Source organism: Urtica dioica, chromosome 9 (assembly GCF_054948205.1).
Source record: "Urtica dioica subsp. dioica isolate 48M chromosome 9, U.dioica_male_clone48M_v1_H2, whole genome shotgun sequence".
Lineage (NCBI taxonomy): Eukaryota > Viridiplantae > Streptophyta > Magnoliopsida > Rosales > Urticaceae > Urtica > Urtica dioica.
In genome coordinates, this window is record NC_142764.1 from 28295522 (window position 1) to 28310904 (window position 15383).

The following is a 15383-nucleotide window of genomic DNA, read 5'->3' on the forward strand; positions in this document are numbered from 1 at the left end:
TCTCTCAAATGGCAAGTTTTTCTTGGTCTACGTTCTCATTCCTTCTCTCAGTAATAGTCGTAGCAACCCTAATAATAAGTACAACATCTGGTACCAGAGATCTTCTAGAAGCCTCTCCCTCATCCACGGCGGCGGCGATATCAGTGAAAGCTCGGTCGCTGCTGAGAGAGAAACGATTCCCTCCGAACTCGGGGCCGAGCCACAGAGGCAACAACTTGCCCACTTCCACGCAATCATCATCAAGACATCTTCTACGTTCTTCTTCTGTAACTACTTGTTCCCATTAGAGTATCATTGTACGTATTAATTTCTTGTTGTATATTTGTATGTCTACTATACATCTAGCTTTTTGCCGTTCCGTGTTAGCTGTTGGTGTGGGGATATTTTTCTTGAGTGAGATAAAAGCCGGTACGTACATTTGTACGTCTGTTTCGCCTGGAACTATAAGTCAATAAAGCTTAAATTCGGGGTAGATATCAATTTCTTTTTTTTTTTAATAGCATTCATTATATGAGCTTGATATTACGCTATACATTAACTATATTTATTTACTTATTATTATAACAATGATGATGGGGGGAAAGAGAGATGGTATATATGGTACGGATTTCATACGATACAAAAGAGTTTTTCAAATGATAAATCAACAATGAAAACGAAAGCAGAAATCTTAATATATGAAAAAGAAATTTTATTTAATAGACTAAATAAATAACAACAAAAAGATCAAGATTGGATTTGTTATATGTAAATAATCGGTAATTGGAATTTTGTCATATTTTTGGACAAAAATACATCTTCAAACAATTTTCTCCCTTCTCTATCTCTATAATTTTCTCGCTTCTCGGTCCGACAACCTGTAAGAATCTTTGACGATTTTCGATGATCTCCGATGAACTCGCGCGAAATTAATTATTAAAAATTCAATTTTTTTAATACATTACTTTTAATGATATTATTAACTGTAAATAATCGAGAGTTATCACAAATATTGAATTTCATCGCAAATTAATTTAAATTACGGACAACGACTTTTTGGACAACAACTACTACAAATGGAGTCGTTGTTTTCCTTAACTCCAATTATTTGCAATGAAATTCAATATTTGAGTTTATAAGCGATAACTTTCGATTATTTGGGATGAAATTTCAATAGTCTCTTCGACAATAGAGATAAAAATAAAATAAAAATAGTTAAAAATTAATATCGTGTGTCTTCGTCGGAGATAGTCGGAGATCATCATAAATCACTAGAGATCGTCAAAGGTCGTCGGAAGAGTGAGAACAAAGAGATTTAAAAAGAAAATTGTTTGAAAGAGTATTTTTTTTTATCTAAAAATGTGACAAAGTCGGATTTTAGATTGTAAGACAATATGTTGATTAGCCTAACTCAGCTATATCATCCAGCATCTATGTTTTGAACCGAATTAGCACAGCAATTACTAATCAAAATAGTGCGTATTTCACTATGGACTCAAACCAAAAGACTCTCTCTAGATGTCCCTTTTCTTCGATGATCGATCGACGTGAGCCACAACCTAGACTCCTCTTGAATCTGATATCTTCTCGATGTTATGCAAATTATGCAAATAATATCACGGGAATGTGATCAAATGTCGCCACTTTGTGTCTTTAATGATCAAAGCCGTAAACCTCAAAAATACAAAGTCTTTACAAACATTCACTCAACCCTTGTGTGTCCAAAAACTAAGTAAGAAAAAAAAACATAGGTACAATCAACAAGCCTCTAAACTGAGTGATAGAGATATAAGAACACTAGCTTACTAATTTAATCATTCCACGAGTACGTAGTCACAATTATTTAAGGATACTAGTACAAGTTATCGCATAAATTACATAAACTAGATACAAAAATATATACAAATTATCATAGTTTTGTGCATTTTTTTTTCACATATTAGACATTGCTTATGTCTATTATTATTATTATTATTATTATTTTTTGCATTTAACTTTGAAATAATTTGTTGCAATTAACCAATCTCCCAACTTCTTTTAAAATTCTAACCAAAGTTTTATTTTGTTATTAAGAAAATAGCTCACCAAGCCGAAGTAAATTAAATTAACTAAAAAAGTTAATTTAATTTATTTCGACCTGGTGAGCTATTTTATTAATGAAATGAATTTTTGGTTAATTTTTAAAAGGAGGGTTGTCTATTGGTCTAACTGTCCCTTTAACTTTGTTTGTGATTTATTATGTTTATAAATTTAATTTTAAGATTTTATTTATATATTTATGTCATGTAGTTTGTTTTCTAGTATGTTTGTAATGGAAATTGGTATTTTATTGCTTTTCTATCAAATACTAAAATTAATTTTATAATTATGTGATAAATGAATACAATTGCGTAGAAAATATTTAAATACAAGTATTATAAGAAATGAGGTCGTAAGCTCAAGTTATATATAAAAACAATTATTATATCAATTATTGAAATAAGTCCAAGTCGTATTCAGTTACGCACTTTATGGATGTACATATTATGACCCGAATAAAAGCCCATATTATATCCAATTATTTTAACTAAAATGAGGCCCAATTAAAATAAGTCCAAGGTATTTTGTTAGAGTCCTAACGATTCGAGATAACATTGATTGTGCAAATATATGCATCAAGCTTGTAATAATACTTGGGGGTTGGGATAAATTATTTTTACTGAATGATCTATGAATACCCCCATTTGATATATAATGGATTAGGTTCGTCATGTTAATTAGTGATCTCGTGATTGCAAAAAGCCACAAGTAGTCGAATACATACAAATATAGGGGCCGTTTGGTTTAGTTTTCTAAACTCGTTTTCTGTTTTTAAATTCTGTTTTCTGATTCTAATTTTTAAATTTAAAAAACAGATTTAGAATTACGTTTCAGAATATTTTAAATGTTGTTTGGTTATGTTTTCCATTCAATTGTATAGAGATAAAATAGAAAACAACTTTTCATTGTTTTCTGTTTTCTGAACAAATTTCAAAGAAAACAGAAACATGATTCTAAATCTGTTTTCTAAAAACATAAACAAACAGTTTTTTCTAAAACTGTTTTCTATAATTTAGAATCAGAAAACAGAAAATGGATTTGGAAAAGTAAACCAAACGGGCCCTATATTATTTCTATTCTCGAATTCCAAGAATAAAAGAGATATTATAAAGTATACTGATAGTCGCAGATCGTTCAAATCACAAATATGCATGTGCTATAGCCTATAGAGAATATCAAATATTGTGTGCCAAAGTTATTGAATTCGAGATGACATAATGAACCATCTCCATTTTTTTTTTAATAGGAGACAAAGAGCTTATCTATGACGACTAACATGCTTTCAATTGGAAGACAAACGCATATATTATTGCCAAAAAAAAATAGAAACTATATAGCGATCCATGCAAACAATCATGGTTCATGATAAAAGATATGATTATAAAATCAAAATACAAATCATTGGGCTCGGACACGAGAAAAAAAAGATGGTCCAACACCAACATGTCATTTTCCATTTTCGTGACAGATAATTAAATTTCCTATGTGTATCTCTATGTGAAAGTGGTTGTAGTTGTATAGAAGATATATTTTATTTAAAATGCCATTGCTTAGGCTTCATTTGTATGGAAACAAGAGAACAGCCGACGAATTAAATTCAAAGTTAAAATATGTATTTTAAGTTTACAAAACAAACATACGTTATCATCAACAACAACTATTTGATCAACAGACATGCAACGTGCCCTCTCTTCTTTCTTTTCTACTTAGTCAACAAGTTTGGTGCTATCTCTTTTTCCTCTTTGTAAAGGCTGTATGTTTGAAATGGTATTTTGTTTAGTTAATCAAAACAATATTTTGTTTGTTTGTTATTCTGTCGGCCTCAAAAGGAAATTATAAAGGAAGATATTATATGTATTGAAAAAGTGGATATCTTATATTCTGTATCACCGGTAAATTATAATTTTATTTTGAAAAAATTACGCCAAAAATATCTAATATTTACAAGGTGTATCGTTTATATATTTGTTGTTTAAAAGATGCGGGATAAATAATCAATGTCAATTATTTTTTCTCTCTGTCACTACCAATTAGCTGTTAACTTTGAATGTTAATGTTACGAGTTAAGATATGGTAATTTTCATAAATTAAAAAATAATTTTGTTATTATATATTCAAAATAAAAAAAAATCTCTCTCTATCGTCTTCCATGCCGTGTTCCTCGTCAATCACTTGGGTATGTATGGGTGTCTGCATGTGTGTGTGTGTGTATATATATATATATATATGTATTAAAAAAAATTAAGAAATAAGAAGAAAATATTATTTTTTTTGTTGTGTACATATCTCTATGTATATATAAATATGTGTTTGTGCACATATTGTATACAGAGCGAGAGAGAGATATTTTTAATTTTTTAATAGATAAAAATAAATAAAAAATTATTTATTTTTAATTTATGAAAATTACCATATCTTGACTGTGGTATTCACATCCAAAGTTAACAGTCTGATTGTGATATAGGGATAAAAAATTGACATTGAGTTATTTATCCCGCAACTTTTAAACATTATACAATTCGTAAACATTATGTATTTATATCGTCATTTTCTCTTATATATCTTTTACTCTTTTCATTTATTCGCGATTGATAAATCGTATGCACACCATATATATTTTTCTTAGTATTTATCATATTTATGTTTACTTAATATTACAAACTTCAAATGAAACAATCTCAGATAATTAGATCATCGGGCTCTTTAGAATTTCTATTTTATTTATTATAGTATCGAATATTGACGTCCTTATCTATTGTTTTTTCATAATGTAATGGATTAATTTGAATTAAATTTGTTTAGCACACATATAATATGAAAACCTACTTATTCATTTATTTATTTGTTTATGAAGACATATTGCTTTGCGGGAAGGTAAACAATTAATTCGTTGGTAATTACTCGTTCTTTACACTTTTTTTTTAGTTTACTTATAAACATGCTAATGACCATTCTGGTCTTCTTGTAATTTACTATACCAGTAACTAATATGTTACACCGTTTGATTTTATTGCTTATGGTGAAAGTTTTTAATAGCTTAATTTGAATGATAAGACCTCTTATTACGTTACGTTTAGCGTGATGATTCAATATACGTTGAAGGTTTGAAGATTATTCTTACTTTGTTTTCTCAAATATCAAATGTGATTGATCATTGATGGTATAATGTGTATGTAAGATTCATGTTTTAAATGTGATTGTCAATATAGATTGTACCAATCTTATTCATTATAATAATTCAAAATAGTTTTCTTTCTTACACTTCGGGGTGGTGGTGTGAATTAGTTCACACTATGTTGAACATAGACCACGATGGTCAATAAAAAAAAAAAGCTGAATAGTTCTAGAAAGGAATTCACAGTTCTGAAAAAAAAAAAAAAAAACCATAATTTTGTATTGGATTTGTTTTATACAATTAAATTTCTTAAAAGTTAATTAAAAAAATTACCGTATAGTTATATTATATATAACATATATTTATTAATATGAGTGGAGTGATGAAATTCTTAAAAAGTAGTGGATTAAGTTGAGTCATATTGTAAATAAATAAACTAATAAAACTTACTCTACTAAAAAAATGAGAATTGGTGGCACTTTTGAAAGGTGTCGTTTGTTTAAAAAACCGTAATATTTTTAAAGCTTTCATCGCAGTTTACGCTACATAACTAGTTTACGCTAAATTTTATATTTATTATTGGAAACATACATTTACTTTCAGAAAGATTACACAAATGTGGAAACATACAATATCACTAATATTGCAGATCACAAACTAGTCGTACATCGTATATTACAATGCAAACAGCCATTTTCAATGGCACAAATCCATTCAACCGTATCTTGGGTTACTTTCCCATTTCCACGTTCCAAGAACTACACACACACAAACACATATGTGTGAGAACTGAGAAGCACGTGCAAGTAAGAACACGGTGTGTCTTTTACCTCGCTATAGCCTTCTTGCATGGAAACTGATGAGGCATAATAGTGACACGTGTGGTCCAACTTCAAAAGTCAATATTTCATAAAAAAAAAAAAAAAAACTGCCGATTGGAGATTTGAGGACCACGGCGCGGGACCCACGTGCCACTACCCATTTGACTTTTAAATAATAATTACATGATTTTCACGAACTAAGAAGATATTTAATTAATTAACGTATGTTTGTTGCACCATGATCAGGTCTCGTCTCCAGCAACCCGGGTCGGTTTGTGGAGCCCTTGTTGCTCGTTTTGAGAGGAAAATGCTTTATCTTCTCATGCACTGTGTCTGTGTTACAACTTACATGTGTATTATTTAATTTTTCTTTAATATTATAAGTGTAGAGTGATACACTTCCGATTTGACATTTTTATGTAAAAATTATTAATATCTTCACATCTAAAAATCAGTTGGTCTCTTTGTGTCATGAAATAGGAGTTTAAAAAACTCGTGATTCAGTATTTGTACAACGAATCATAGCAAATTAGCAATACTTGATTAATTAATTAAGTTGGTTTTTCTTGTAAACTGCACGTAAATTAAATCGAAATTATGGAGAAGAAAACTCTTGTATATTAACATATATTATAATTTTTGTCCATAATTTTTTTTCAATATATGTGTGTGTGAGAACAAAAATTGTTGTAAGATTTTTAATAAAAATCTCCAAAATAAGCTAACCATGGTCTTAATTGTTTGAAACAGTCAAGCATTGACTTATAATTAAAAGCAATATGTTCGTTGTATATCTCAAAGGGGCTGCTCCCAGATTATTGTCCGAGTTAAACGAACGTAGTTACAGATTCTGATTCGTTATATCGTGGTCAGGAGGTCAAAATAAACCAAAGATCGATCAATTAATTAATTAGTAACATCTCTCGTGTCAGGTTTTTTTTTCAGTACTTAAAAGTGAATTATTTTAAGTAAGCTTCTGTTTTTAGGAGGGGAAGTCAACAGGTTTGTTGAATTGATCTGTATTAATTATTGGTACAGTTAATAACTTAATTATATAATCGTGTAGGTGATTCACTGATTAATATAGTAATATATAAGTTTCGAACTATATATACATACACTCACGGACGAAGTCAGGGGGTTGATTTGTAAATTTTGAAGGTAGAAAAAAAAAAAAAAAAAAAAAAAAAATTGAAAGGCGGCTATAGCCCACCTTGAATTAATACTGACTTCGTGCCTGCATACATTGATACACAGACCCCTCCTCAAATATAAATTCTTTGTTTTTTTTTTTTCTCTCTTTTCTTCATTTTACATTGAAAAATTAATTTCAAGTCCCCCTAAAACAAGAAAATTTCATCTAATCCCTCCGAAAAATCTATGTCTAACAATTTAATGGGCGGAACTACAAAGGACATATGGGGTGCAGCCCCAACTTTTAAAAAATTAATAAAAATTAAAAATAAATATTTATTATCTAATAGAGCTTTTTTTTTTTTTTTTTAATATATCATGTCAAGTATCATACGTACATAATCATATGCATGGATTATTAAAGCACAAATTACAAAAAAGATAACCTTTAAACTTCCAAAATATAAAGAACGTTTGAGTAAGGGGAAAAACAAAACTATATAACAATTAATCCCTTTTTAATTTTTTTTTAGCTTATACTTTTAGCTGCCTTTATTATAAAAAAAATCGATTTGAAATTAAACCAATACGATCACCACGTAAGCTTGAAAATAAAGCCTCTCTTACGTACTTGTTTTACACTGATTGTTGTTGATTTTATTACATGATATATTTTGCTGGTACTCCATGTGTCGGAAAAAAGAATATCGAGCGTTTTTATATTCTTTATTGAGTCTGATATATTTTAGTTGAGAATTTATTACTAAATTAGTTTAGTGTTATGGGATTAATTAATAATCTACTTGATAATTGTTTAATTATTTTGAAAGAAAGGAGTATTGGAGCTTGAACTACAAATAACATTTATATGAAACCTGAATCGTAAACTATTTAGTGAAGATTCTCTAATTGTTTCTTTATGTGAGAATGTTAAAATCAGGTCAGAGGCGTCTCGCATCCAAGTTAAAATTTTAATAAATTGATAAGTAATTTGCCCCCTTTTTTTTTCTTAATTTTGCAATACGTGAAAACTTAAATCTAATACTAGTTTAAATTATAAGATCCATTAGAAAAATAGTTAAATTAAACGTTTGACATTGCTAAATAGCCAACGTTTGTTAAATCTTAGGTAAATAGTCACTTTCAGACGTAAATCTTAAATAAATAATCATTTTCATATACCAAACGTCGACAATTTACTTAAGATTAACGCTTGAAAGTGACAATTTACCTAAGATTTATCAAACGTTGACTATTTAGCAATGTCAAACGTTTAAATTGACTATTTTCCTAGTAAATTATAAGCTCGAGAACTCGTCTCTTTAATTTAAACATATACTACGAGTCGACTCGCGTGTATTTAATGTAAAGACACCAGTTTTGAGCTTTTAAACGTGAGTTAATTTCTTCACGTCTAAAAAGCATATTTTGTTGAAGTAGAATATACTAATATTTTGAAGATTTTTATAAATTTGACTCATTTCTTTTAAAAGAAACATTTATAGTGGCTATTAGCTAATAGATTCATAACTTGTGACTGTTTCAGTAAATGTAACTAATCTTATTTGTCTTAAAGCATCGCGATACTCTCACACATTAATATTTTGGACAAAATACAACTAAAATAGTAATGCCTGACGTTTATAAGATCTAATAAAAAGCATTAACTTTTCGGAATTTTTATTAAAAGCAATAGTGAACAAAATTAGAGATACTCTTAATGTACATTTCGTATTAGAATTATCTCTAAAAGCATTAATTCAATACAAAATGTACATCACGAGACACTCTTACGACTCGCATAAGGATTCTAAAGTAACACGTCAATAAAGGGAAATGGCCACATCTAGTAGTCATTTCAATATTTTGGACCAAAATATTGAGTTTCTTGTTTTGGACACTTTTAGTAGTTGCTCATGTGAGCAAATACAATCTTGCCCTTTAGTATGATTTTTTTATGTTGAAAATACCCACAATTTTGGCCGGTTCAGGTTTTTTTTTTTTTTAAAAAATTGAGTTTCACTTTCTTCTACATTTGCGCTCTCTCTCCTCCGACGGTTTCTCTCTCTAAAACCATCACACCCACGTCTCCGAAATCGTCGGGAAATCAACAACAACAGCAACAAAACATTCTCTCAAGTATATCTCTACATTCTCCATAATTTTTTCATATATCTACGAAGCCCTCTTTCTTCTCCATTGGTTTTCCGGAAACCTAAAAACCTAAATCGCAGAAAATGACGAAGCCAGTGATTGAATCGCCGGCGTCAGATGAAGAAGAGACATCGCCATTCGAGTTGAAGGTCCGAAAGAGAAAAGCAAGTATAAATGAGGTACATTTCTTCACTTTGAGCGTTTGGGTAACTTTTTGATATCATGCCGAGTGAGTTTGAGTTATTATTTATGTAAACAATATTGGGTGATTATGTATGTGATTGTAGAATTCTTTGATCTATATTTTCTGTGTTTGGAAGACGTCATAGGCCATAAGGATGTAATTGTAGACATATAAAGCTATAGTCACTAGAATTGTAGATGTTTATGTCTACAATTTCATACAATTTCGACATCTACAATATCTGAAATTGTTGACTTTTATGTCTAAAAGTTTTGTGAATGTAGTCATTTATATTTACAGTTCATATAATTGTAAACTTGTAATGCTCTTCGCTAGAATTCTTGTGTATTTCATATTCTTTTTTATACTATACTAACATATATATTTGCAGCGGGGATTGTGGCATGTTCGTGATCAAGGCAGTTGAGTACTTGACCCACGGCGTACACATGTCTGGTTTAGACGCATCTCTCATGAACATGTTTAGACGGAAGCTCACGATTGATTTATTCCGTCATGGGGCGGTGAAACTTGCGACCGGCTACGGATATGACGACGAGTTTCCGACATCTTTGGACTAGATTTATGTTTACATGAACTCAATCTCAAACTATGAAGTTACTTTTAAAACTATGTTTTATATTTTTGTATGGCTTTGTATGACAATTTGAAGCTTGAATGCCTAAACAGTGCTATCTATTTTGGTATGGTTTTTTTTGTTATGGCTATATGGTTTTGGTATGTTTTTGTTTTTTTTCTGGCCGTGTCTAAAGATGTATACAGTGATGTCTACAGTTGTCGTGATTGTAGACATATATATCTACAATTTGACATTTTATGTATACAATCACAACAACTGTAGACATTAATGTCTACAATCACCACAACTGGTAGTTTTTGTTTTGTTATGGCCGTGTCTAAAGATGTGTACAGTGATGTCTACAGTTGTAGTCATTGTAGACATATATATCTACAATTTGAACTGATTGTAGACATTTAATGTCTACAATCACAACAATTGTAGACATAAATCTCTATAATCACCACAACTGGTAGACAATGAAGTCTATAATTTGAACAACTTCTATCATGTAATGCATTCAAAACGTAAAAAAGACATACTTCTATCATATAAGTCGTCATTCAAACTCCAAAACAGAGTAAATACACTCCAAGTTCCAAAAAGATATTAAATACACATTCAAAGGCGTACACTCAACCGTGTTAGGAGTTGATCTAAATCCTGGAGAAACTAGCCTCTCCCTTACTGCCTCATGCCCTTCCCGTGGCTCTTCAGATATTTCCAAAATCATATGAAATCTTTCGAATACTGTGGGTTCGACCCATGTACCACTGTGTTTCAAAAATATATATATTTCTGACATTCTTGCATAGGAGAAACGCATATATGATTTTGTTATTATCATGTATGAAAAAAATTAAATGTTTACAATGAGAATATTTGTAGAAATGTATATCTACAATTACACCAATGAAGTGTAATTGTAGATATACTGTCTACAACTGTCTACAATTATTGTAATTGTAGACATACAGGTAGGCAAGAGCAAGATAGTAAGCTATATGCAGGCTTACACTTTTCCATAAGATCAGTAGAGAAATAAACGAAATTAAAATAGTTGATTTTATGTATATAACTGCATACAACATGAGTAATTTTTTAATTAAAATAGCCGTTCACTGATCTGCTTCTTGAGCTCATCATTTTCCAGCAAAGGACATTCCATAGCCCATTCATGTTCAGCGTCTCCAGACTTGAAAATCTCCAACTATAACGAAATTCCCAAAAAAAAAAATTAATAACAAGTCATGAAGTATATCAGCATTTTCTTTGATGGTCATGCTACGAATAGTCATCAATAGAGTTCAAAAACAATAATAAAAAAGATTAATAAAGAGGAATACCTTTGAAAGTGGAAACGAAAAATAGCATTGAAATTTCTCTTCTTGATATAACATGTCGCCCGGAGAAAACTCAAGCCTCTTGGGAATTTCGTCGAACAGTTGGGGTGCTTTCTCGAAGAGCTTCGAGTTGTTGCACGCAGCGAGTCTTCCGGCGGGGACGGAGGGTTTTAGGGCTCCGTCGAGATCGTTCTCGGATCGGAGCTTGGGAGATGGGAGCTCGAATTCTTCGGACCCACGACCATGGATGCCTCTGAGCTCGACTCAACCCAGGCCCAAATCGCCGATCTCCACGTCGAGCTCGACATCGAGCACATAGCACGAAGGAAGCTTACGAAGGAAATCGGCGGAGTACGCGTGCGATGGCTTGGCGCGCGAAATGGTAGGAATGAGGAGCGAGTTCGAGGACGAGAGGAAGATGCTGAAGATGTGTGAGGTATTGAGAGAAGCAAAGGGTTCAAATTCATAACGAAATAGAAAAAGTCTTGAATGAACAAAAATAAAAATTAAAGGACAAACCGGGTATGAATTGTTTATCTCTCCTAAACTCACTACTAAAAGTGTCCAAAAACAATGAACTCAATATTTTGGTCCAAAACAATAAAATGACTACTAGATGTGGCCATTTCCCGTCAATAAACGTCATGATATTGGATACTTAGAATGTAAAGAGGGCCCAATATATTGCAATTTTCAGACTTAAGTACTAGCTTGGGGGAATTAAGAAACAAAGATATCCTACATACGTATGTGCACACGATACTTCAAGCACTCGAGTATATTTATCCCTAGTCAACATTGATGGCTATTTAAAATGCATGTACGCAAAACATGGCTATATTATGATCAATTTTGAATTCGATTCGAATTGAAAATGTACATTTCCAAATACAATTAATCTGTGGTTACTATTTGTAAAATTACGAGTACAGATGGTAAATGGTCATATAATACATACACACATACTGCACATGTATTTGATCAATAGTATATCTATTAATAGGAGATTTCTATAAGAAACCCACACCGGCAATTGGTTTGCTATGTCATGGTCCGGAAGTGGATATGATGTGTCTCCTAAAACGCGTTTTTTTTTTCAAACAAATTTTCTTTTCCTTTTAATTTTGTGCGTTTTTCATATAGTATGTATAAAAATAGAATTATTTGGCACACCGTTGACATGTGCTGTACATAAGGAATTTTATTTACTCATGACCCGTTTGAAATTGTAGTTTTTAATATGGAATAACAGTTATATTTGGAAGTTGTGGATATTTATTCTTTTAAGACTATGCTGTAGACATATACAAGTGTTGACTTTCGTGTCAAAATGGAAGCCAGAAAAAAACAACCCTAAGAAAATGACGGTGATAATTGATAAATGACTATAGTATTTCCGCATTTAATTATTTATTTTGATTTGAATAACAATGTATATTAAGTTATAGTGTTATACCACACTTACACATTTCCTTGTAAATAAAGAAATTAAGGAAAGGAAAACTCTGAATTCAATGGATTCAATGAATAGAATATGTTACAGATCGAATAGTAAGTCATATTAAAAAAAGAAAAAAAATATTGAACCGATTCAAATAATTAAGTAGCAATTCAAAGCCTGTACTGTAAGTCTGTAACTGTGCTGTCTCTGTATATACATTTCATTTCAATACTCTTAAAATTGCCTAAATTTCTCATATGTATGTCCCCTTCAAAATGAAAGAAGAAGAATAAGTAATAATAATAAATAAAGAAAAAGAATATAAAAAAAAAAAATCAAAATTTGGGTTACTATAGAGAAATATAATGAAGAAATAATAATTAGCAAAGCCTTGTTGCTAGTGACCCATGCCGGGGCTGGGGACAGACCGGAGATCTCGCTCGACGGTGATGAGGTGGCGGGTGTTTGTGGGCCCCACGGAGTTGCCTTTTCTGCTCGGCGCTGACGTAGGCACTGTGCCCTTCGGAAGGGCCGTTAGGAACAAAGACGATGACGCCACCGCCACGTCACCATCACGGAGATGGTGAGTTTGATAATCCTGTTGATGATGACCAGTCGTGTTCTTGGCCACCAACAACTTTCTTGCTTCGGAGGAGTTTGAGACGCACGCGATTGCCCAGAGAACGGTGACCATTGCAAAGACGCTTATTAGGCGAGCCATGTGATTCAGCGAAATTTTGTTGCGTTGGTATAGTGATCAGTGAGAGAGAGAGAGAGAGAGAGAGAGAGAGAGAGAGAGAGAGATGGTATTTTGATTTGTGGTTGAACTTGAATGTGTTGGTATATTAAGTTTTTTCATTTGAGGGGTTGGCTTTGTATATTTATACACGTAAATGTCTGTGTGTGAGAGAGAGAGAGGAGTGGCCAAGTCAAGGAAAGAAAGCTTTTGGAGAGAGAGAGAGACAGAGAAATAAATTTGGGAATATGTTATAAGAGGTTTTAGCGTTGCGATGATTTAGGACCTACGTGTCGTATGACAGACGGCCACGTGGAATTAAGTTTGGTAAATTTTTAGAAATCAAGTCCAAGGAGACTGGCTTGCCCCCGCCGGCCATATTTCTCGTTTCATATACATTTTTAATGTGATATATATATATATATATATATATATATATATATATATATATATATCTATATGTAATGGGTAATATATTGTATAGACATATGAAGAATATACTAATTTGCCCCGAGAATTTCGAACACTCTTCCCATATACTCATTAGCACTTTTGTATATATGTATGTATATATTCCATTATTGCTTTATCCTCTCTCATTAGCACTATTCTTAAGAGTTGATTAAATTAACTATTTCGTTAATTTAATTTACTTTGGTGAGTTAATTTTTACAGAAAATGAAATTTTGACTAAAATGTTAAAAGAAGTCAGTGAAATAACTAATAGCAATGAACTTATGTATAATTTATAGTTAAGGAAATATATAGTGGGATCCAAAGAATTAATTTTGAAAAAAATAGAAATTATTATGTCATCGAAATCATTATTGATGGAAATATTTTTTACCAAGTAAGGTAAGTGAAGTGGTGAAATATTTCTACGTTGACCAGTTTAAAGACTTGAGTTCAAGCCGTAACTAGGACAAAATAGCCACTGAAAAAAATAGATCGACGTTCAATTGAAGTTCCTAGATAAAAGCAATGCAAGGTGGCAAAGCGAACCCTTAGACACGCGAGAAGCCACTATACTAGCCTAGGCCCATCCTCACGATGAAAGATAGTGTGGTGGACCCGTTTATCATGCAACAAGTGAAAGCCGTATCAAAGGTCTACAGTCCGCTCAAAAGATCTCGAGCGACAATCAAACATTGTAAAAAAGTGCCTTGTGCAACTTAGGATTGCCTGTTAATTAAGGATTCTCGAGCTTCATTCGCAAGATTCCAAAAGAGTAAATACCCCCATTGACTTGGCCCACATCCAAATGTATTTTCTCGATCATCTTCGTCAATTTGTATCCTTGGACTGCATACAATCATCGCGAAAATAGTATAAGATCTCACACATAAAATGACGAACATCCTTACCAACTTAGACATATGTATCAACCTATGAAACTCAACGAACTATTTTCTTAATTTAATTCACGAGCGGGATTCAAAATCACAACTTAGACATATTGCGGTGAATGTCGAGGGTGTATGGGACTTCGATATGATTTGAGGTCGAACTGTCCCCAACCCGCCAATAAATGAAAATCTGACCGTGCCGATTACTTAATTTGTCATTAATTTCTTATAAAATATCTTCTCCCTACGTGGATCGATATTTTACCCAATAACACCTTATTTTTGTTATTTATTTGGTCAAACGAACATCATTATCGTTAATTAGTAAATGAATTTTCCAATTTCTAGTGATATTAAAGTTAATCGTGGTTGAATTTATGGGTGCTGCACAATTCCGTTCAATATACAAACTGCAGCCTTTTCTTTTAAATGGTAAAAACAATATTTGATTTATTAGAATGTATGTCATCG

The 15383-nt window shown here is 31.6% G+C and overlaps 1 protein-coding gene and 1 long non-coding RNA gene across 2 annotated transcripts; one reads left to right on the forward strand and one right to left on the reverse strand.

Annotated features, from left to right (window-relative positions):
* Positions 1–9162: 9162 nt before the first annotated feature.
* Positions 9163–10033, forward strand: LOC149386538 (uncharacterized). The gene is made up of 3 exons (XR_016301134.1): positions 9163–9267; positions 9363–9461; positions 9858–10033. It is a non-coding gene; the product is annotated as an uncharacterized LOC149386538 (long non-coding RNA).
* Positions 10034–13026: 2993 nt separating this feature from the next.
* On the reverse strand, positions 13027–13698 carry LOC149386539 (B-cell lymphoma 6 protein). Its single transcript, XM_089627082.1, has one exon. It carries the CDS (start codon positions 13549–13551, stop codon positions 13228–13230), a length of 324 nt encoding a protein of 107 aa, XP_089483208.1. The 5' UTR covers positions 13552–13698; the 3' UTR covers positions 13027–13227.
* Between the last annotated feature and the right edge of the window lie 1685 nt (positions 13699–15383).

What these genes read in the sequence shown, in the direction of transcription:
- LOC149386539 (XM_089627082.1), bottom strand. Translation starts at nt 13,551, where the DNA reads ATGGCTCGCCTAATAAGCGTCTTTGCAATGGTCACCGTTCTCTGGGCA.